The sequence below is a fragment of the Merops nubicus genome, unplaced genomic scaffold, assembly GCF_000691845.1.
Source record: "Merops nubicus isolate BGI_N331 unplaced genomic scaffold, ASM69184v1 scaffold19260, whole genome shotgun sequence".
Classification (NCBI taxonomy): domain Eukaryota; kingdom Metazoa; phylum Chordata; class Aves; order Coraciiformes; family Meropidae; genus Merops; species Merops nubicus.
In genome coordinates, this window is record NW_008582401.1 from 56 (window position 1) to 23,839 (window position 23,784).

The following is a 23,784-nucleotide window of genomic DNA, read 5'->3' on the forward strand; positions in this document are numbered from 1 at the left end:
ATTTTCGGAGGAAGAGCATGCGGAGGATTTTTTTTTTTCTTTGGCATCATTGCCCTATGTGCTAACCCTGCTACATACTCAGTTTTATTATTTTTTTCAAGCCAGTCCCGGGTGCTCTTGAAATCCATGTGGTTGGTGTCTTCTAGCTGAGAGCTGTGCCAGCAGCAAGGTTGCGACTGTAAATCCCTGCAGTCAATAAAAAGCCGGCTAAAATCTGTAGGAAGGGCCCATTCCCTACCAAATGCAGAAAGGAACGTTTAGTGGACATGCTAGTTATAATGAGATGTCTGAATCCCACGAACATTACCGTGTGCTTTGGGAGGGACCTGTCTCATTACTTAAAATACCAGCCTGCTCTGGATCGCAGGGACTGGATGCTGGAGCCAGGTGCATGGGTAGCTCTGTTTTGGATGGAGGGAGAAATACGCATGAGGGATTGCATAAGAAAAAGATGCAAAAGTTGGCTGATCATAGGCCAGGTGAGTCTTTCCCTGGGCACCAAAATAAGATTGTGTCCTGCAAGGGCAGTGGTAGCCAAAATGGATACTCAAATGCCTGCCCTGATGAACTGTCAGTAATAAGCTTAGATTTTCCCTCTGAAATTTTTAGCTTCATTTCACAGGTAATAGCATCCAGCTGCATAACCAGAGAATGAAGTAATTAAAACCCGTGCTGTCATTTTCAAGTTGCGGCAGGGTTAAGGTTCAGGCAGGCTGCTGTGACAATGTGCCGTGAACCTCAGTGGTGTTTAGTATAGTTGTATATGTATGCTAAACCCTTGTCCTAATTAGTACACACTTGCTAATATTTCAGCTGTTCCTTACAGGGAATTGGCCTGTGTGGAACAGGTTGCTGAAGCAGGGCCTTCATTGCAGATTTTGAAAGATCATGAACATGCATGGTTTGCAGATGGTCGTCTGAGAAGGCTTCACAGCAGCGTGACTTGTCGTGCTCATGTAGCTGCCTTGGCTTGTCCTGGAAGCTGGCTGGTGTGTTTTGTTGTGACTTAGTGTTGTGGAGATTTGGAAGATGTCCATGACAAAACCTCTGTTTGCTTAATTGCAAATGCAGGTATTGCGTTACACTAGGAAAGTCAAAGGTGTTAAAAAACTTGATTAATTTTTAGTGGGATAAAGAGATACGCTGAGGTGTAGTAGCTTAATTTTCCCGCTTTTCAAGGTAGGAGAATGTTGTTAGGACTTAATCTCTTCCCCACGTTGTATTGCACAACAGCTCATGTGTTACTTCAAGCGACTCTTGTGAACTCTAGGCTCTGTTAGGTCACACTTTACGCTGTGTTCAGTGTGACTAATGCTTTTATAGAGAGGGGAAGTAAGGTGATCCTGGTGATATAGGTTTGATAGTTTACTGAATAAAGCAAAGGACTTGCAGTTTCTCACCACAGACTTTGTATAAGGCTTTGTAGAAATCTCACCTTATTTCCTTTTCAGATTGGCGATGATGAACAAGGTTACGACCTGGACTTGTTCTGCATACCTAAACATTATGCAGATGATTTGGAAAAAGTCTATATTCCTCATGGGCTCATCATGGACAGGTTTGTGTGACTTCAGACAGTACACTGCTCCAGATGATTCCAGGGCGCTGGAATAAATGGTCTTCCAGTGATACTTTTGCAGCCTGGTGACTGTCTAAACAGATTACATTTAATTAGAGACTAAGAAGTACAAGTGCTAATTAACTCTTCCTTTAGCTTCTAAGAGTTTGTACGTTTGCAGTTACACTATTGTTTGCAAATTTATTGTAATTCTTAAGTGAATTTTGTGGTACATAGCAATCTACAACCTACTTTCCAGTGTTTCTTGCATGTTTTACCTTCTTAAAACCTAATTACAAGACTTATTTGTTGTGCCATTGAGAACAGTTGTAGTCTTTTGAATTTCTGTAGGATATTAATAAAAGTGAATTATTAAACATATTGTCTTAGACTTTCCCATGTTTGTATGGTAGGTAAGTAATATCCAATGTTCTGCTACCTCCTGGGAAAGACATTAGCCTCTGCAAATGTCAGTCTGTCACTCCTGTACTTGCTGAAATCTGTGCTGTGCTGTGGAAGTTTTATCTCGTGTGATCAGAAATGGGTGCATGGCCTATAAGGCATTTTTGGTTTGCTTTGTGTTTGATAGTTGCTAATTGACTCCTTTAAAAAATAAACAAATTCAGTGAAGCCATTGTTGGAGACACTCAACCATTTAAGAATGGTGCTGAATGCATCTTCCTGGAGATCCTGCGAATAGGGTTGGATCTAGGTTCTGCATGGTCCTATCTGATTAGATATAATAAGCATACTTATAAAGTATTTTTTTTTTAATATGGAAAAAAATTTTGCACTGGAAGCCCATATAGAGGAAGCAGTTGGACAAAGTGCATGTCATTAAGTAGTTGATGTCAAGTTAGTGTTAGTAGGCTTTCCCTGCGAAACCTGCTGGCAGCTGGCGCACAAGAAATACATACTATGCTTTCTAAAAGAAATTGTAAGATAAATTTAGAAACAATGACTTCAGAAAAATGGTGCAGTGTTCTCTTACTCTGCTTTGTTGGTATTGTATTTGCAGTTAGGACAAATTTCTGGCATTCTAGCTTGGCAAATAAACATAAGCTCTTGAGTTTACAGTTTAAGAATTTTCCAGCTCCTCAGTGAGGGCTGCTGCCTGTTTAGTTGCATTGGCTTACGTTGCTCATTGCATGGAAGCTGTACTTATTTTGGAAGGAGAAAACACCTTTGTGTCACCTATCTGACAGTGAAACAGCTTCAGGATGTTAAGGTTTGCTTTGGCTGAGTGTGACGTATGCAAACAAAGGCATTTGGCAGTGCTACTGTTAGAATAACCTTGAAAAGCCAAACTTTGTTGACCAATAACATGTAAAAGTGACTGAAGTGGTAGGCAAATATTTCTGAGCAAAATGTGTTTCCAAGTTTGATGTGTGTGTTTACTACTATTAGCAGTATAAAAAGCTGCTGCTCTGGTAAGCAAATGAAATGTGTTCTGACAGCTAACTCTTTCTTGATTTTGTGTAGGACGGAGAGACTGGCACGAGAAATTATGAAGGGCATGGGAGGACACCACATTGTAGCACTGTGTGTACTCAAGGGCGGCTATAAATTTTTTGCTGATTTATTAGACTACATCAAAGCACTGAACAGAAACAGTGACAAGTCAATTCCCATGACTGTCGACTTTATTAGGTTGAAGAGTTACTGTGTAAGTATCTCTGCAGTACTGTGCAAGTTTTATACAACTTTCACTAACTTCAAATTAACAGAAGTGATAATACTGTTACTTCTAGAATGTGCTAATATTAAATAATTGGGGGAATTCAGACTCACAACCTAATTTACTCTTTCTCTACCTTATTACATAATCTCTTTTCTTTTTAAACTTTAATATCTCCACAGCCCAGTGAAATCCTTATGTGGAGCCAAGAGACCCTTTCCTTGCTTGTCCTTTGCTTGTTATTTTTCTCTGCCCATTACTCCATTTCTAAAGCTGTAGCTCTAGAATAATACTGAGGATTCTCCTGCAACTATGGTTATAGAAGTTTAATTCTAGGGATTTTCTCTGGCTTAGACATGATTCATTGAAGAGGAAGACTTGAAAGCTGAAAAAATGGTTATACCTAAGTTTCCTCTCTCATCTTTTGTTTGGCTTAAACAAACAATGAACAAAATCAGTTGTATTTGGCCTTAAGGAAATAGTAGATTCACAAACCTAGATTTATGATTAATGGCTGCTGAATATGGCACAACCTTTTCAAGACTAGTTGTAGGTTGCCTTGGGTTTACATTGTTGGAAAATAGTTTATTTTCAGTCTGAAAGCAAGGATTTAACTTAATAGAGAAATTGAACATTCTGTAACGTGAGGTAATGTGTAAGTGTTATAGAAGGAAGCACGAGATTAGGTTGTGCAGGTCAAAGGAAGAAGCAGTTATATGTTAGTACTGTATGCTTCCTGACTTATTGACAGCCTAGCCTCATGGTTTCAGGATGGTGTTTATGATTTCTTCATAAGACCATCTATAGCATAGAAATAATTAAATTCTTGGGTTTCATTTTAGTGTGTTTGAATAGATTGTTTAGTAAGGTTATGCTGTTAGTTCTGTCTCAGCAACTCTGCATTTAAGTCAGCAGTATGGGCTACTTGTTGCAATTGTAAACAAGTGCCTATGACAGTAGAAAAAAACCCAGAGATTACTAAATTGGAAAATGAACTTCATCCTTCATTTCATTAAACTGTGAAACCACGGATGGAGTTATTTGCAAATTTAGTTTGGACTGTCCAAGAACTTTGTAAATTCATGATTGCTGTTGCGGGATCCGTTAACACTTCACGGTGGAGCCCAGAACTGTGGGGGACTTTGGTCAAGCCTGTCTGCAGGACGAGCAGCCCTGGCTGCCCCAGGCACACACACAGCTGGCTGCCCAGGGGTTACCTGGAAACCACATTCACTGAACACGAGGCAGTAATTTAGCTATGCTCTTTAGTGAGAAGGCAAAGCAGGGCAGAAAGTTTCATGCCAGCCTTTGCAGTATCTCACAAGGTACTCTCTGTGCTTGGGCACTGTATTTACATCAATGGGTGAGAGCTCTTTGACACCCTTTCTTTCTACTCCCCCTGAAAGATTCAGGTTCCTGCAGCCTGTCCACTTAACCACGAAGCTACCATGTGCCCACATATTCTGCCTGTAAAAGCCACAACAGAAAGCCGAATGTCTATTACAGAATAATGTGTTAAAGAATAGGAAATTATGAGTCCCACCTTTTTTTGGTTGAGGAAATTGTTCATCTTTCGTTTTCTTGAAGGCTCCAAATAACTTACTTGAATTGTTCAAAAACCAGTATAAAGACTACACCCTTTTAGTCTCTGTGCTTTTTGACTAACTTGGAAAAAAACTATTGGAGAAGTGGTTTGAAACACCTCAAAAAACCTTTCTGTTACAAAGCAAGTCTGCCTTATTATGTGCTTTCTTTCCTCATACTGGTATGTTAGCTACACTTTGCTCCATTTCTTTACTACAGCTGCTTTTGTTTATTTCTCCCCAGAACTCCAGTGTCTTAATATTAATAGGGGAGTGAGTAGCAAAATATGTTTTATGGAACTGAAAAGCCTGGTTTTGTATTAAAAATGATTAGATTAAGAGAAAAGCAGAAAAATTAGAAAGCTATCTAAGCAGAATGTTTTCTTTGAGATGTTTGCTTCGGGGTTTTTGGTTTTGTTGACCAGTTCTAAAAAAGAATCTTTTCTTGCTCTGGATGAGTGAGGAGCTTCTGTTACCTGATGCCTCCACCACAGTATTTATGAGTATTTAATTTCTGAGGACTCTGAGGTGATTATGAATATCCAGGCTTACATCCTTTGGATTGCATAACTTGATAGCCTAACATGAACATGTATGTAACAGATTCTCTAGATCTTCCTGCATTATTAGTATCAGAATGCTAAATCTGCTCTGCAGTATTTACCTGTGCTTTATTAGGTGGAGGGATCTGCATTTAGTGATGTGAAAACCATCACAAACTGCAATGGAGAGTTGAAAGTGAAGCTAGCTCCCTTGTCTTTGGATGCGGTTACTAGATCATGCTGCCTGCCTTTACAGCCTGGACAAAAGATGTTAAAAATACCCTGGTCGCATAAACAGAGCAGCTGAACTTGTCTAATGGTTCTGAAATTGATGTAATTAGTTTCTATTCTTGTTTCAAGCCTATCATTTAATATTTACAAGCATATGGTGTGGTTGTTGGCTTTTTTGTTGTTGTTGCAATGCAAAGTTCATATTGTTCTGCACCCAAAAATAATTCTGTTAAGAATACTGACATGATCAAGCTGTGATTAAACTTTGCTCATAACTCCAGCTTTCCAAGTCCTTACAGATGAATTTTAATGATCTGGCAAGCTGTTAAGAAATGGAAAGACAGTGTTTGTGAACAGACTCAGATCTCAGTATTCTTGACAAGTGGTTTATTTTGTTTGTGCTGCAAGAAGAATGGTTTTCCACCAGCCTCCTGCATTTAAACTTGGCAAAGAGCAAGCATTGCTTATGTAGCCGTGAAGGGCAGCCAAAAGACAATAGGTATGTTGCACTGTCACTTGGGAAAATGGGGGTTGTCAGTGGAGTCAACTCTGGTTAGGCTGGTCATGGCAGTACTCTGAAAGATCTCTGTTAATCAAGCCTTATAGCAAATGTAAGGAATGTAAAATGCCTTTTAAAAAGGTGATCTTGAGTCCCTTGAGTCAGGAGTTACGTTCTTGCAAAGCATGATTGTTTTCCAGCAGTGACAATGGGGAGGTAGTGAAAACGGATCTAAACAGTAAAACTCTTATGTGTTAAACCACAAAGCATTAAAGTCTTACCAGTGCTGAAGTCAGAAATAATGCTCCTGAAGATAATTAAAACATTGCTTAATTATTAAACGAAGTTCTTTCCAATGGAAATCTGGTTACAGCTAGTATCAGAAATTCTTTAACTGTTCTTTATGCTTTAATTGCTCAGGAACTCAGTCCCAGCATAAGAATGCAGGTTTATATGCCAATGTAGATGGATGCTTTGCATTGAAAATTCTAGCAATTTGCATGAGTTTTGGTGGGAAGGAGAAGGAAAGTTTCTGTAGGGTAGATTGTTTTTTTTTTCTGCTGATCATCATACTGGAATATGCATAATCCAGAGGTTTACAGTAACCTCCTGTTCTGTGGTGTTCTTGTTTGAATATAGTGTGTTGCTTTGTAGCCAAACAGATCATCAAAATCAGGAACCTGATCTTATGCGTATACCAAGGTGTGTGAGTCTGACATCGATGCACATAGTTTTGATGGAACAAATACCTATAATGTCTTCCTCCATCAGTGTTTTGTCAGGAGTGATTTTTTTTGTATCCTTTCATGGAAGGAGGATGGAATCCCTATTAGTGTAGGAATAAATAAGAGAGAATCCTGTAACATAAACAAGGAGAAACTTAAAGGATCCATAGTTTAAGATAATTTTGAGATGGAGTGAACAGAGGAAATGTCCTTTAGCTTTATGAATACAGGGCTTAGCTCCCATTTTTGTGGTTGATGTAAGCCAGTATCTCAGGCATTCAGTAGCAGTGTGTATGTCTGCTGGGTCATGCAGCAATCATTTTGAACATCTTTGGATTTGGACTTTTTTAAAAAAACACAGTGACATTTTAGTTCTTGTTTGCACTGTTACAGAAATGCTGGAACAGTTGACTATCAAAAATGAGTGTTCCTTAGAGTAATGAAACATAGCACTTCAGTGTAATTTCAGTGGTATAACTCAAAACTGATTTCTTCAAAACACGTGGGGTAAAACTGAAAAGATACTTTTTCTAATAATTTTTTTCCATGTTATATCATAGGAATCCTAAAAGGAAATTATCTGTTAGTCTTACCATCTGCTTTTACGTGCCTAGAGCTCTTAACACTTCTTTATCCTAGACTGTTGACACCACTGTGCAAAGGATTTTAATATGTCTTCTCTTTACTATCACCAGTGTTATTTACTGTGGACTTGGAGTGTGCCTCTTTAAATAATTTTTCCCTTTTTTTGTGATAATGTTTTAAATTTTTGCCTACAACTCATATAGCACAAATATCTATGTACATGCTGCTGTGGAAACAGGAAGCTGTTCGTGGCTGTTCTTTCCTTGCCCTTGTGGTCCCCTCTCCATGGCATCTGTCATTTTGGGGTTTTGGGAAGCTACTTAAGTTTCTCTTGAGTGTCTGCATAGTTGTGCAGCATGCTTGGGCTTTGAGGTGTGGTAGCAAAATAAGCCTATTTTTCTAAAAAGAAGGTGTGCATTAAGGAGCTACCAGAATAAAGTTTGATAAGCAATATTAACGTTAACCGAAATGATTAACTTGTAGGATAATGTCATCATCTAAGTAGTACAATAATAAGCGTCTGACATCTCATATGAACTGTGAGACACTGTCAAGGTTTAAAGTGAGTTGAAAGACTTCAAATAAACTGCTGTGATCCTTGAGGCACTCCTGGCACCTGCTTTTAACTTCTGTATATAACAGTTCATTGACATTTGTATCACAGTTTAGTTTTACTGAACAAGATGTTGTGTTGTAGTTATGGTGTACCTATGCTGCTGTTCAATTACTGTAAGAAATAATTTGATTTGTTACCAATATTGGCCAAAAACTAGGCAAAAATAAATTGCCAGAGAATGTAAGAAACATTTTTGTACCTTGTTTTTCTAAATGTTAATCTGTGCCTTGTTTGCTGGCTGTTCTTATTATTGTTATGATTGCTTATTGTTACTCAGAGAGTAAGACTTCCTAAAGCATTAAAGTTTAAAATGTAAATTACCAGCTATATAGCAACAGGCAGCTTGGAAACTGAAATGTTTTTGCCTTATTTCCATATCTGTGGGGAATGCATAGCAAATCATGTATTTTTAGATACACATCTATCTATAATGGTCACAGATGAGAGACGGTGCCTGCGTTTATGCAGATCTCCTGTCAAACAATCTTTAATCTAAAATACCACCTTTGAATGTGATCACTTGTAATTTCTTAGTAAATAAAGAGGCAGCAGTGGTGCTGTGTTTCTGAAAGTATTAATGTTCACTGGTTTGATGCTTACTGGAAGAAAAAATTGTTTTAATTCCGGTAATACTAATGCTCACCTTCCCCTTCCTTAGAATGACCAGTCAACTGGAGATATAAAAGTCATTGGTGGAGATGACCTCTCGACCTTGACTGGAAAGGTACGTCTCTCTGTGTGTTCAAAACTAAACCCCACAGAACCACTAAGGAGTACCTGCGTGGTTTTAAGGCTGCGTTTTCAGTGTGTGAAAGTTACACAGTTTTAAAAAATGAAAATTGAGATGTTATTTAAATATTTGCCACTGTATACTAGGATAGTGTTTAAGCCCAACCAAATCTGTCAGTTTAGTCTGAACTTAACAAAAAAACTTATTTCATGTCTTCAGTATCCACAGAGTTTTAAGAGACTTGCTTTTCTTCAGTGCCTGCGAAGAGCAATCTTGTGTGGGTTGTTGTCTGCAGACTGCCTTTGAAAGAAAGCAGCATTATTTACTTGCTGCATTGTTTCAATAAAATAGTGATGGGAATTTATACTGTTGAGACGTGTAACGTGCAGCCCAGGTGAGGAACAGAGGTTCCTGTTACAGGCAGTGAGGAGAGAAGGAAATGGGAGAATGTAAATTGGGAATCTGCTTTTCTCCAGTGACTATGGAGATCACTGAACCAGGTGTCTGGGGTTAAAGCATCGGTGGCTCCTGCTCTGCCAGAACACGTTGCTGTCCCCTTCTCCTTAAACATACGGGATCTTAAGGCGTGTAGGTCACAGTTCAACATAAAGGATGTGTAGGTGTGACAGAATGGTTCGTGTCTCTGTAGTATGAAACTCTCCTTTAGAAGAATACGAATTGTGTAGGCTCTGGTTTGATCTCTTCTGCGTAAAGCTAGAATTCCCAAAGTCTAAATAATTTAAACACCACTTTGTACTCAGCATGAGATGTGGAGGAGAATCCGATGGCCAGCTAATTGTTATCAGAGCATCAGAAATGGTAGCTACATAGAATTTGCTATTACTTCTATAAAAATACAGAAATAGTGGTACAAATATTTAATGGCAATGAAAATTATTAAGTTATGGAGATTCATATGTACAAAAAATTGCATATTCTTTAGATATTAATGGATTTTTCTTTCTTTCTTTTTTTTTCTAATGATTCTTCCCACCAGAATGTTTTGATCGTAGAAGTAAGTATATGTTTCACTTTGAAGTTCTATTGTGTAATGGACTGGTAAAACAGTTCTTAAAGAAGTTGTTCTTAAGCCAGAAAATCTACAGTTTCTGATTTCAGGACTTCCAGCATCTTGATTCCAGGCCTGAATTTTGCAACTGGGCTCTGAATATGAAATTATTTGTATTTTGAATTCTCAAATTGCATTCAACTTCTAAATTTAACAAGGAAAATATCCATATAAAATTGCATGCATTTGCTTTCAGTTTTCTGGGATTATGTCAACTCTGAAATGTCATATTTTGCTTTGGTTTTGTTGTTTTGTTTTGGTTTTTTTTTTTATCTCAAAAAGTAGCCTGGACAAGTTAGTAAGCGTATTATTGTTCTGGGTTTATAACAGTGAGCTAGGAAATTAAACTGCAGGGGTAGAAAGAGGTTCCTGGCAGGAATACCCTAAAATATATAAAAAACAGATCTAACCCAAATGTCACTGTGTGTCATTTGTTTAGAGAATAGTGACACAGAGAATGCTAAATCTTAATGAGCATTTTGTAATTGCTAAATTCCCATGCCTCTGTCTCGTTGTGGTTCTTTGGATGGTGCTGGGTACAATACACCTCAGTTTGATTTCCTGGTAGGTACTGTTGCTTAATTCCTGCTTTCATACCTCCTCCTTGATGGACAGTGTTCCTTATGCTCAGTAAGCATTGCTTTGGGGAAGGATGTTCTTGAGTAAGATTTGCCAGTTTCAGGATAGGAGAGCAGCAGCAGTAGATGGGAAAAATGAACGTGCAATCTAATAATGTCTTACAGCTCCAGATAGTGGATATGGCTTGTTTGTAAGCAAAGCAAGCTATGGCAACTGACTCAGTAATCAAAGGGAAGGATGTTTCCTCTCATAAAATATGTTTTTCATGTATGTGGGTTTGTTTGTTGGTTTAAATTGAGAAGGTTATATTATTCCACAGGAAGCACATTCAGATCCAAAACTCCTACCACAATAATATGTATATAGCAGTCATCTATGTCACCAGTGCTGTCCTTGGAAGTATATTCTGCTTCAGATAGGCAGATGCATTTAATTATGTATCTGCTCCATTTCAGATGAATGTATGCCATTAAAGTCCCAGACAGCTAACTGGGTTAGTTTCCCATTTGTTTAGTGAATCATCTATCCACTGGCTTGTCTTCTACACTGTCAAGTATGAACCTTTGTACCAATCACCGTTTTAACTGTCAGATGATAAAAATACACGTTAATTGGATTGTATGTAAGCATTTATTGTTTATATCTTGTGCATGAGAGCACTAGGCTTTCCTGTGCATCATCCCTTCAATTTGCACAAAAACCTGGACAAAATGGAGGTTCACCTCCAATAAACAGAAAATCACACAATACAGAATCTGTAATAGGTTCTATTATTATTTTAGTGTATGGAAGTAGCTACTTCCATTTATTCATCAACTTTTATTTTTATCTGTATGTTTTTAACTTTTCTTGAGTTTATAATCATGATTAAAAGCATTAAGTGTGAAAGATGATACTGCTGATGATTTTTGTTTAATTTTTATTTTAATTTGGAGTCATGGGAAAATAAGCTGAAACCAGGACATTGCTGCTTCTGCCTACCTCTTTCACTTGTCTACCTCTTTCACTTCAAATAGACTTGATTTCAGGCCAGGGTAAGGGCCATCTCTCTGAATATCATGTGATTATTTCAGGACAAATGAGGAATCCGTTTGTGATGTTTCAGTTGTAAACCATATATTCTTTTTTTTTCTGCTTACGTGTGCAGTGGATGGGTTTAAAATAATGTGTCAAAATTCATTTTAGTGTGTTTGAGTCTAGACTTTAGAACTGCACCCAGATATTCTCAGTGCAATTCTTCAGCTGTTTCTTAGTTCTGTAATGTAAATTATGCTCCTTTTTTTCTTTTGCACTAATGGGTTGTTCTGCCTATTTGCCCTGGTTACATTTCTTTGTTGTATACATCTGTCTCTGTAACTGAGCTCAGCAGCAAGACTAATGTTGCTCTTACAATATTAAAATCAAACATTGTTTGTCTAATAGCTGCAAGGGAGCACAAGCCATAAAATCTCCACAAGGAGCCAGGAAGGTCAGCGTTCAGTAACTGCTTTCAAAGTCATAAGTTATCCACAACAATTAAGACCTATTGTTAATGTGCATGATCACTTTATTGAGCATAGTTGTGTAAGCACAACACTGTGTTATGTGTCACCTGAACTTGCTTACAGACAGTATTTTCACAAATTTTCATGCTGTTGCAGATGAGCAATTTCTGAAACTTGAAAATGCTACTCTGATATGTTCAATATTTTTTCTTACGTGAGGTTGTTTGGTTTTTTTTTCAGGATATAATTGATACTGGTAAAACAATGAAAACATTGCTGTCTCTACTTAAGCAATACAATCCCAAGATGGTGAAAGTAGCCAGGTAAATTTTTAGTTATTATAATTTGTGCTGTATTTCACAGTAAAAATGACATACAGTGTTTAAAAAAAAAAAAAAAAAAGGTGTAGAATAGATTTCCTTGGAAGAGAAGCAGGAGGGAACATTCTGCAAGAATCATAGGAGTCATATATGGTGCAATCTGTTGGAGTTTAGTATTTGTTTAATCTCCAAAACCAGAAACACTATTCTTTCCATTCTTACTGCTGGAAGAATTCGAGTGCTTCAGAAGGGAATAACTTGTGCAGGCCTGGTGTGTGTCTTGCCATATGGTAGACTGGGGGTTTACCACTGGAGTCCAAGTTAGGTTTAGAAGTATATGGAAGGATTTAAATCTTTTGGGCTCTCAAGTTGGTAGAGGTATTTCAATGCAAATTTGGTTCATAAATTTAAACTTTTACTAGAGAAGGGGATTAAAAAAAAAAAATCTGTTGTCACTTATGCATATGTAGTTGTTTCCAAACATGGTTGTTTCTGCTTGTGCTATCTGTAACTTCAGGACACTGCAGTGGTGTACCTGTGCAATGGAGACCTTTCTTCAGTTTCCCTTCTTTAATTGCAGAATTAAATTAGTTTGCATGCTAACATTGTTGTTTGTGTAGCATGCAAAGTGGAGCTGAGCTTTAGAGGTCATTCTGTGAGAGTTACTCAGCCATATGCTCTTCCAGGCTTTTCTACTTAGTACATCTTCAATCAATTAGTTTCAAAATACTTCATAATTAAATAACTTAGAACTAACAAGAAATGTTGAGGATAATAGTATATTATTAACCAGTATCAGCATTCTTCCTGCTTTTTAAATTAAATCTTTTGCACTGCTATGCTGTGGTTGTGTATTTTACAATAAAAGCATAATGATTGCTGGGGATTAGAGAGAAATCAGAGCTGTGTGTAATATTTAATCAGTTGTGTTGCCATAACAATGTCAAAGCAGTTGTTAGATGTATGAGAACAGCTCTTCTTGCTGATAATCTGGAGGTGACCTGCCAAAGGTGAGGTTGTTGAAGATTTCTCCCTGGCTGGATTAAGTGTGCCAAGTTTTTAAATACTTGTCACTGAATAGTGCCCTAACACTGCAGTGTGCATCATGAATATAGTATGGTATGAGGCAAGTCCAGTTTCCTACTGTTTAAACCTGTTGCAGTAATTTGGACCTGGCAAAGACCTGGGTGGGTAAAAACGATCATTGTAGTTCATCTTAAGCCTTCCCTTCCCATCCCTTCCTTTCCCTTCCCATGATTTTGGGGTTCCTTTGCTCAAATCCTACACCAATTCTTAAAACCTAAGCCTCACGACTAGAAGTTTCAGAAACTGTCTAAAATGGAAACTGTGACTCTGAGAAATGAAGACCTACCTTCGGGGGTGATCCAGGAGGGAAGGAAGGTCTGTGCTTAATGCGCAGGGTTATGCTGACCTCTGTCTTTACATTCAGCCACTGACCAGCTTTTATTTTCCTCCCAAAGTCTTAAAGACAGACAAATATCAGGCCTGTGGGGTTGTGTTCTAAGAGGTAGAAGTGCTCAATTGACTGAGTGAATCAAATTCATTGATCACTCTACTTCAATACCCTCAACTTCTTATGTCCATGCTTTTTACACCACTGACTATTAATTCTGGAAATTCTCCTATCCTCTTTCTTGCAGAGCTGTTAGTTATCAATTAGGCTGTGAATGATTCATGGTTCTAGGAAGTTTTGATTTTGTCAGTGTGGTCAGCTGTGCCTGCAAATTAAATAATACTTTAAACTATTTAAGTAAAAAGAATTCGAGTGTAGTGAAGCTTGCAGCTATTTAGGCCAAATTCAGCTTGTCTGTCATCAAAACAGTCTTTTGTATTTCTACTCAGTCCTTCCATGTTTCAGTTTTATATTGGTTTTATTTGACAGTTTGTTGGTAAAGAGAACTCCTCGAAGTGTGGGATATCGGCCAGACTGTAAGTCACTTTTTGACAACCATTATTAATTTTTAAAAGTATGTCAGTGTATTGTGTACTCTTTGGTCAGAGTCCAGGGATGTTCCAAATTAGTTTTCACTAATTATTCTTGATAGATTTTGCTCTTATTTAGGGAAGTTAAATACTTGGAATGCATTTTGAAAGAGTTAATCTGGGTTTGGTCTGATCCTTTTTATTCTTAACTTTCTGTAACATTTTACTCTATGAAAAGCAAACTTTGATATTTTGATCCAGGTTACATCCTTTTTCTGTGTAGATTCTCCCAGCTTGCATGTAGTCAAATGCTTTGATCATGAAAATCTGCTGGATTCACCCTTGACACTTCTAGGGAGTGATTTGGGTGCCTAAACCTAGCCACCTCATGCTGTTCGGATGTCCCCAGGAATGCAGGAGGACCACACAGGGCAGTGGGTCTGATAAAACCTGGCAGTGATAAGATGCCTAAGTTGGCATGAAACCAGATATATCAAGGCATCTGAATTACTCCCTTGTCTGTCCCAAGACCATAAAGGAAGGAGTGGCATCCACAGCAGGCAGTGGTACCACAGTGACAGCCCAGCCTGCCTTGGGAAGGGCTCTGTGTTTTGACCCTGTTATAGAGGCTAAATTCCTTTAATCTGAGGCCATGTGCCTTCACCATGGAAGTGGAGTGAATGTAGCAGCAGAATCTGATGCTGTTCCTTCTCATTTCCAAGGCTGTGCCATATTCTGGAGTTGAAGTTTCTTAGTGCCTTGAAGCTCAGTGGAGGTGTTCTCAGTCAAGGATGCCCCTCATTCCTGAGATCTTATTATAGGCTTAGCTGGGTTAATGGTTGGCCTTCTGAGCATCTTGCAGCAGATGACTTGTTTTGCCATCTGTCCACAGACAACAACCTGTTCAGTGCAGGACACATGAATGCTGAAAGAAGAGACAAAGCTGTAATGGCTGGGCTTCCATTTTACCCCTGTTGTGAGGTCACGTAGATGCTCAACATCACCTTAATTTTTCCAAAACCACACACAACCTTTTTGTTGAGTTATACAAGTTATCTCCCTGTTTTCCATACAGACCCTCATTGCAGCCAGGGACAGAAAAATTACACAGTTTTCCTGTGCTTGAAAGCCTTTCATTTTAGCATGATGGGAGAAAGCCATTTGAGAATTTTAGATTTAATATAATTTTTTTTTGGTTACAGTGTGTGTGGACAGGTTGAACTGATACTGCCTGACCACCCACAAACTGTCCTGCTCTAGAGCTGTTCCGACAGTGGAATAGCTGATGTCATCTTTTTAAGCAGCTTTTCTGGGAGAGAAAAAAAACAAAAACAAAACCAAACAAACCACAACCAAACAAACACAAAAAAAAACAAACCACCTGTTTCCAAAACCTGCAAGTGACCCCATAAAGAACAGAGTGCTCTTTGCTCTTCACTGTTCTTTGTACCATGGAGTTGGCACCTAAGATGTGTGTTCACACTCATCGTGTATTCCTGTGTATCGGGTCACTGCCTGTAAGTCGCAGGAGCAGACAGTTACTCAGAGGTGAAGGACTGGCTTCCCTGCAGTGACTCTGGTTCTGATGGCCATTGACAGAAAGTCCTACTGGACTTCCACACCCCTAGTTTTGAGGGAGCTGTGACTGAACCTGCCTACTCATCCTGCCTTTGCATAGTGCAAAACAGTAGGGCAGAATATGAACGCAGGAAGGGTAGGGTGTTTACAGTGGGACAGAAAGCAGGTGAGGAATTCAAATTAGGCGATGTGGAAGCCAGAATGTTGGGTCTAGACATAAACTCCAGTCAGTCACAAAAACTAATCTGGACAATTCGCTGCTCCAGGTAATTTTAGGCAGAGGTCCCTCTCTGACATTCTCCACGGCCTTTTTACCTGCTACTACAAAGAGTCAGCTGGCTGTAGTAAAGTTCTGTCTTCTCAAACACCAAACGAAACGTGCTGTAGGTAAATGGTGTTGCCATTTGTGGCACAAAAACCTGCCCATCCTCCAGCCCTGCCCGAGGTGCAGGTCCAGCTCCCAGAGGTGCTGCCTTTTGAATGGTATTGTGAGGGCAGCTTGTGCTGTGCTCACCAGTTCCACTACTTCTGCACTAGCACATCAAGCATCCAGAAGTGCTGGGAAGCGTTGGCTCTTTTTGTGCGTATTTACAAAGTTGTGGGACATTTTCGAGGATTTTCACATTCTGTTAATAATATCCTGTCTGTAGATTTAAGTGCATCCAGTCACTTCTTGCAGACTGCATGCTAGCACCGTGCTGCTGCGTGGGAACCAATAAATACAGCTACTTAATTTTGCTTTAGTTGATAAGTTAAATCAACAAAGTAAGTTAAAATTTTAAAATAGCTCAAATATTAATCCGAGGGTACTTGAGTGAAGGAAATAAAATGAGTTAGGGTGCTTGCATATCAATAAAATTCCAGATTGCCTCTGTAAAAAGATCTAGTGAACTCCAGGAAGTTCATTTCTAACATACTGGTGACTTATGGTCTCTTTCAGTTGTTGGATTTGAAGTGCCAGACAAATTTGTTGTGGGATACGCCCTAGATTACAATGAATACTTTAGAGATTTGAACGTAAGTAATTTTTCCCATATGTTTTTGTCCATTTAAAACTAGGGAGGAGAAAGGAAGGGAAGTCTCCCCACATCACTCCCTCCTCTGTAAATCGTGCCTCGTGTGCAGATCTGGTCCATTGGTGATGCAACTACAAGAGCAAACCCTAGAGCAGCAGGACAGCGTTTTGGAGCTCCCTTGAAACTGAAATTTATTCTGCTGCATGCAGAATGGAGGCTACACATCTCCTGTCAGCTTTGAAATAATGTGAAGTTTGTGTGAAGTTTCTTATCTTAACAGATGTCTACAACAAATAAGTATATTTGCTTAGTTAGGAGTTGGAGAAGAGAGACCTTGGAAGTTAAGAGGGGTTCACACTTTATCCTAAGTCATTAATTCTTCATCTGGGTCTCACCAGACCCAGCAGACACTGGGTGTAACAATTAGTGGGAGGAGAACGATGTCAGTTTGAGATTTTTAGACAGAGACAGAAGTTGTTCTGCATAAACACTATCACAAGATTCTTATTGGACTAAACTGTGTATAGCACATTTGTTTTTTTTTCAGAAGCACATTATTGACTATAGATGTAAAACATCAGTCTCTTACGTTACTCTTCTAACAGGAGCTTTTTATTTTATTTTGTTTCAGCATATCTGTGTGATCAGCGAGACGGGGAAGCAGAAGTACAAAGCCTGAAAGCACAGTTCAAGTGCTATGACAGCAGAGCTTTGAAATGTTTTGTTTACTGAGTCCTATCTTTCACAGGCTGCAACTCTGGTACACCAGCTAAAATTGTAGAATGCCCCAGCCCCATTGTCATATGCTTACTATAATTTATTGCATGTACAATATAAGAGCTCGTCTAGTTCATTTATATTTTAGAAATGTAAACAACTAGTGCAGTTCTGCACTCCTTATTTTGATTTGCACTATGACTCTGCTGACTATTGCTGCCCCTGGTTGGGTTGTGCTGTTTGTGAGCTCCTGAATCTAACTCTTGCAGTGGTAAATTCTTTAAACCTCATCAACCCGGAACTGAAATGGTTCAAGTACTGTAAATGTAAAACATTTTATGATAGGGAAGTCTATTAGTAATATTTTTTAAATCTGTAATTTAAGTTTTATATTTTAATGCACAGATGTGATTGTGATTAATGGATAGTTACATCTTTGGGTGTTACAAAGCATGAGGAGCAGCCAGTTACAGTATCTGTAATCTCCAAGGAGCTTATGCAGATCTCCTGGAGTTGCCTTATTGCTGTAAAGGAAGTCTGGGTGGAAAATGTTGTCTTTTTTTTTTTTTTTTTTAAAGGAGATGGAGTGACAAAATGTTTAAAATCAAGTTTTAGTTGGGCTGCCTGTTATTGTTGGGTTTTTTTTCCTCTCTAAAAATATCCATCAGTGAGTGGAATTGCCTTTTAAATTTAAACAATTTTAATATATTTGTGAAAAAGTATTGTAATGTTTACTTTATAAGATCTACAAAACAAAGTACTATAAATAAAGGCTGTCTCTTTAAAATAATCCCCATACATCTATGCCACTCATTCTGTATATTAAAAGGCTCTTGAAATTTTCTTCTTGGTAATAATTTCCCTAGGTGTTTCTGACAGTGAGGGCAGACTCTACAGTTTTTAATCTTTGTAGAGCTTTTGGTTAACGTTGTCCTGTCTACAAGAGAGATGATAAAGTGCTGAAGGAAATTACTGAAACACTTGCATTTTCTATAACCAAACTAGATTTCAGAGAAAATGGTTTAAGCACTGTCGTTTGTTCTGTTTTGGCAAAGAGTGTAGACTATGTGTTCATTAAATGTATACACGTGGGGAAGAAAACCCACAGCCATTTTGTAAGTAATCAGTTGGGTTTGTTTCAGTAACTCCTGTTCAGGTCCAGTTTATTTCTGAATGTGGCAGCCCATCTCACACCCTGTGATGTGCTTTTTGTCCCCTTAGCTTACATGGTTCTTGGACTTCTGCATGTGGATTCTTCCACTGTATGCTCTGATTTAACACTGCTCAGTGCTTCGTATGTAATGAAGTTTTTGCCAGCCAGGTTTGTAAGATCTGTCTGTGATTTTGAAGTTTCAGTCATGTTGCAATACTTTCTCGAGCACTACACGCTGTTGTCCATCCATGCTGTGCTCAGGTACAACTGTTAGTAGTTAGTAGCAGACTTAAAATATGAATAATGCACACAATGACTTTTGTAAATCAACATTCTCATGAACAAATATTAGAACACTGGTTGTGATTATACTGCACTTCTGCAATGTTATACTTAATGGTCCAAAGAGCTTTTTTTTTTCCTAAATGCACTACAACAACTGCTTGTGTTTCTCGATGTCCTAACTCATCTCTGTGTAGGTACCTTTTCAAGAACCTGTCCTGTCCCTGGGATGACTCGTTGCAAAACTACATGATGCGTCTCCAAGAAGAGAAAACACAAAGGCACATAGGAAAATGTAAACCCACTCAATAATTATTACATCCAGTCAAGTTTTCATGAGTTCTGGCTGAATTTAAGGTCTAATCTTAAAAAGTAGCGTTTCCTTCAGCCTTCTTAATGGTTCCTACTTCACAATGTGGTTTAAAATAAATTCATGGCAGCTAGAGATTACACTAGAGAGGTGGTGGCTTAGAAGTACCTATTTACACATGAAAATAATGAGAGTTGATGATGTTTGATATCTTTTAGGACTACATCCTTAAACGAGACTATCCTGAAATATTTTCCTGTCTTGAGACAGTTGTTTGGGAAAGGGGGGAGAGGCTGAGTTAGTTCTAACAAGGGCTTTGTCTTCCAGACACTAGTTGCAGCAGGGAGATGCTGGTGTGTTGTGGGTGTGGAATGGAACTGGGTGGACACCTGCACATGGTGTAATTGCAGAGGAGTTTTGGGAAGATACTCTTTGAGTTACACTGGCCCCAGGAGCAATGCTGCAAGAGCCCATGTCTGCCTTCTAAGAGACCTCACCTCTGTCTCCTGGAGAAGGTCAATATTAAAAATACCAAACTTTGATGTTCCCACATTTCAAGTACAGGGGAGCAGGCACTTTTGGTGGAGCAGGTCAGATGGAGTTTATCACCCCAGAGGGATTCCTCATCAAAAGCTTTTGCTTCTCCATGTGAAAAGTGTTCAGTTACCCACTCTCACTCTTACTAGAACAGTTCTAACACTCTACAGCCTTTTACAGCACCTGTGTGTGCACTACAGAAAGATAAATTCTCGCTTGAAAAGCATTGAAAATGTAATTGCTACTTTTTATTCAATAATTTTGGTTAAAGACTGGGGTCTTAGTAACATTTTTACAAGTTCAATGCCAGCTTTATGTAACCCAGGCATACATTGCTAAAGCGTTATGAAAGCACAGAGAAAATCTTGTGTTTGAATGTGGCATTTGAAATTCATTATAGTTCCACATTTTATGAATCACAAATGTATGCTGAAAAAATAATTTTGAATATTTATAGGCCTTACTGTACTGTTTCACCCTGTGACATCTGGCATTTCTGTACATTTTGATAACTCTTGACTGCTGCAGACCACTGACCTGGCTCGACTTCATATTGTAAATGTGAAGTCCTGGTTTGGAATGTTTATTCTTCATGCTTTAAATTCACACTGAGCAGAACCTAAAGTGCTCGAGACAGATCTGGGAGATGTGGTTTATGTGAATGGAGCTGGCAGTTCACCTGAGGGGGTGAATCTTGGTTTTCAAAATCTAGGCAAATGAGGATCTTTAAGTTGCCTTGTAATTGTATATCCTGACTGATTAAATGTTGGTGGTGTTTCATTGTCTGTTATGCTCTGAAAATCTTGTCAAGCATGCACCAATCCAGCAACGAGGACTTGACATGACTTAGGGAGAGCTGGCTACTCACAATTCATGAAAGGACTTCTGGCTGTGTGTGACTGCCTTGAACTCCCATGCAGGTCACACCTTGCAGGATCAGATCTCAGCTGTATGCAAGTACCTTTATAAGCAAGTGAGACATTGCAGGGGGCAGTTTGTTGTTTTTGTTGGTTGGTTGGTTGGTTGTTTTTTTTTTGTTTGTTTGTTTGGTTGGTTTTTTAGTGTTTGAGGACTTTATTTCATTTTACAAAGATGTAGTCTGATGACTATTCTGATGTGGAAGTTACTTCCTAGCTCTGTAAAGATGCCAGTACCTGCTAAGGTCATAGACATTGCAGATGCCAAGGAGAAGAGGGCAGGGCTAGAAAAGCACAAAGACTCAGCACAGTGTAAGACCTGGCAGTGCCGATTTTAATCCCTAGGGAAGCTGAGAAAGGGATCATGCTTGCAACTGCCAAGTGATAAAAGGCAAGGTGTGTGTTGGGGTACATCTGAATGGCTGCAAACATGGTTCTGTGTACAAGCTTTGCTCCAGGCTGTCAGCTCTGGTAAGATACCAGCTGGTGAACTGAACCATCTCAGAAGGTGGAAATCCTTACAGAACAGGGTAGGAGAGGCAGGCCTGTGATGGGGACTAAGTCAAGCTGCAGGTAGATTCATCTGTTCTAGTAAGAGGCTGATGATGTTTATCCAACAAATTATTATTGATAGCATCTTTATTTTTTCCCTCCACTATAATCAGAGAGGGAACCAACCATCTTGTATCTCCTGCATATCTCCAAGTTGCCTATAGTAAAATCACTGTGTGGGTGTAAGCTATAGCTTTGGGCATTAGGGGTGGGGGACTTGCCTCAGAGAGTCTGTGTCCTCCTACAGGTGCTGATTCCCACCCCTGCCCTTTACAAGTGCAGCCAGGCAAATACCCCAATAGATAGTGTCTCTGTGTATAAATAAGGAACTAGCCATTAAATATGGAACCGTCTCTTTCCAGCTCCAGCCCCAGGTCTGTTAGGTAGGATTCTTACAGCTGCCTAGTTCATCCATTCCCAGTTTACAGTCATGAAATCACAGGAGCACCGGTGGGAACGATACAGGATGCTTTTGACAGAGGCTTAGGCAGAATATAGTTCTCCCAAAAAATTTCTCTACAGCCAGCAGCAAAGTAACCCTCTTCGTTTCACCAGTTCCAGCCCTGAAGCCGGTGAGAGCATCGTGGGGCAGGCACGGCCGGCATGCAGCCCGTGAGGCAGCTGGAGCCGGGCTTACCCCGGGCACGGGGTGTGGGCTTAGCTGCCCTTCAGCCCGGAGGGGGTAAAGCCCTGTTCCTCGGGAACCGGCCTGGCGCTGGAGGAAAGGCGCTGCCCCTCCTGCGCTCTCTGCCGGGTAACCGGGGCCGGGAGCAGCGGTGCCGACGCTTCGCTTGCCTGTTTCCCATGGAGGAGCTGGGCCGTGCTACGGGCAGCCCCGCGGCAGCAGGGAGCAGGCCATGGGGGCGTGCAGGTGTGTGTTTTTGCATGTGCATCGCAGTGCCTTTATCAGATCTTTTCGCTTTCTTGCCAGTTTTTTTCCTCTTCCATTCACAAAATGCAAAGTACATAATAGCAATCGGAGGTTACAAAAGATGAGGTGGAAAGAACCTTTGCAGTGCAAAGTCCTTACACTTGCAGTTAGAAAAACCAGCTCATGCTTTCTAGTAAAGAGTAACACCAATCCCCTCCTGTCTAGCTGCAACTTCCACACCACCCAGTCCCCTCCCTGCCATCCCACCTTGGCTACCAGCTGCGCACACTCGAATCATTTATTTTCGGTATGAGGGGGAAGCTCTTTTCTCTTGCAGAGCATATGGCATGAGAACTCACTCTGGACAATTTATAAATGGATATATGCTCCAATAGAATCATATTTTGAGTAACCTTTAATAGGCTGTTCCTTGAACAGCACACAAGAATGGGTTTACATGAGAAATTGCCGAGAGCAATGGCTTACACTTTGCTTCAGAAATTAAAAGACTTGTATTTTCCTTCTATTTGGTGAATTTGTTGCCAAGAACCACTGAGTCATCAGGGTGCCAGCACCTTCATTTGCTCTGCTCATCATGCTCTTGATTTAGCAAACCCTTACTGGTGGAGTAGGTGAGCTGGCTTCTGCTTTGCCATGTGGCTACTACCTGCCACGTTTACTTCAGCCCAAAGAGATTTTTGGCTTTCATGCAGCTTTGCATCAGGGCTACTGGTGGCTTCCCAATAAGGGCAGCTGAATTACTGGGTACACAGAGGCACCTCACTTAGCTAGAATTACACTTGCTAAGAGAAAGCGAGACACATGAAGTGGTTTTTCCTCCTCGGTAATGCAAAGAGCAAGACCTGAACTTATTAACATCTAGCACTGGGAGCTGCTGTTGTGGAAGGCAATGCACAAGCACCTACAAAAGCCTGTCCTGGCTCGGAGCACCCTGCATGTGAGCTGAGGAAAAGCAGATGAGGTGGGTGGGCAAGAAGTGCAAGGAAAGCAAGATAATACTGGATACCACAATGAAATGCTAACCTTTGCCAAAAATTCCTTTTTACATCAAAGGAGGTGAGCAGGAAAATGCTGAAGGTAGATAAAGTGGCTTTTTGGGTTGCTTTTTCAGTGTTTACAGGAATCTGCAACACCTCACTTGGCTCCCACACCACCGCCTCTCTAAGGGAGGTACCTGGTACTGTGAGCAGCGTAACAGTCTTAGCGTGTGGGAGGGTTTCAGTCTGGGTGAAATTAAAAAAAAAAGTGTTGAAGTGTGTGATTAATAAGCTTGTCTAGTGCCTACTAAACCCAGCAGCCCTGCAGCCGTGTAACTATATGCTGCCTCTATTTACCTACTAGGGAACTGCTGCCTGCCTGCTTGTTTACAAAATCACACCAAAAACTGCTGAAGAAGCTCAAAGCTTTTTTTTTCTTCCACAGTGGTCACATATGTTCCTGCTGCAAGAGACTTGCCATTTAAGCAAAAAAACCCACATCTTGCTTTATTCTGTGTGAACAGAACAGCTTGCCCTGGGCTGCTGGGCAGAGCTGCCCAGGCAATGCAGTGTGGGGTGGCAAGGCTCAGGGCTCTCTGGGACCGCACAGGGATGCTCTGCAAATGCTCCCTGGGATCGCACCAGGGATGCTCTGCAAGCCTGTTTGACGCTTTTCTTCCTAAGCGGTTTGTGCTCAAACGCAGTATTGA

At 39.9% G+C, this 23,784-nt stretch overlaps 1 protein-coding gene across 1 annotated transcript; it reads left to right on the forward strand.

The window, feature by feature from the left end:
* Positions 1-1,451: 1,451 nt before the first annotated feature.
* LOC103770320 (hypoxanthine-guanine phosphoribosyltransferase) lies at positions 1,452-18,244 on the forward strand (the record flags this gene model as incomplete). Its single annotated transcript, XM_008937580.1, has 8 exons — positions 1,452-1,558; positions 3,041-3,224; positions 8,676-8,741; positions 9,745-9,762; positions 12,120-12,202; positions 14,103-14,149; positions 16,662-16,738; positions 17,369-18,244. Coding segments are annotated over 8 exons (630 nt in total), but the record flags the coding sequence as incomplete, so codon positions are not given.
* Between the last annotated feature and the right edge of the window lie 5,540 nt (positions 18,245-23,784).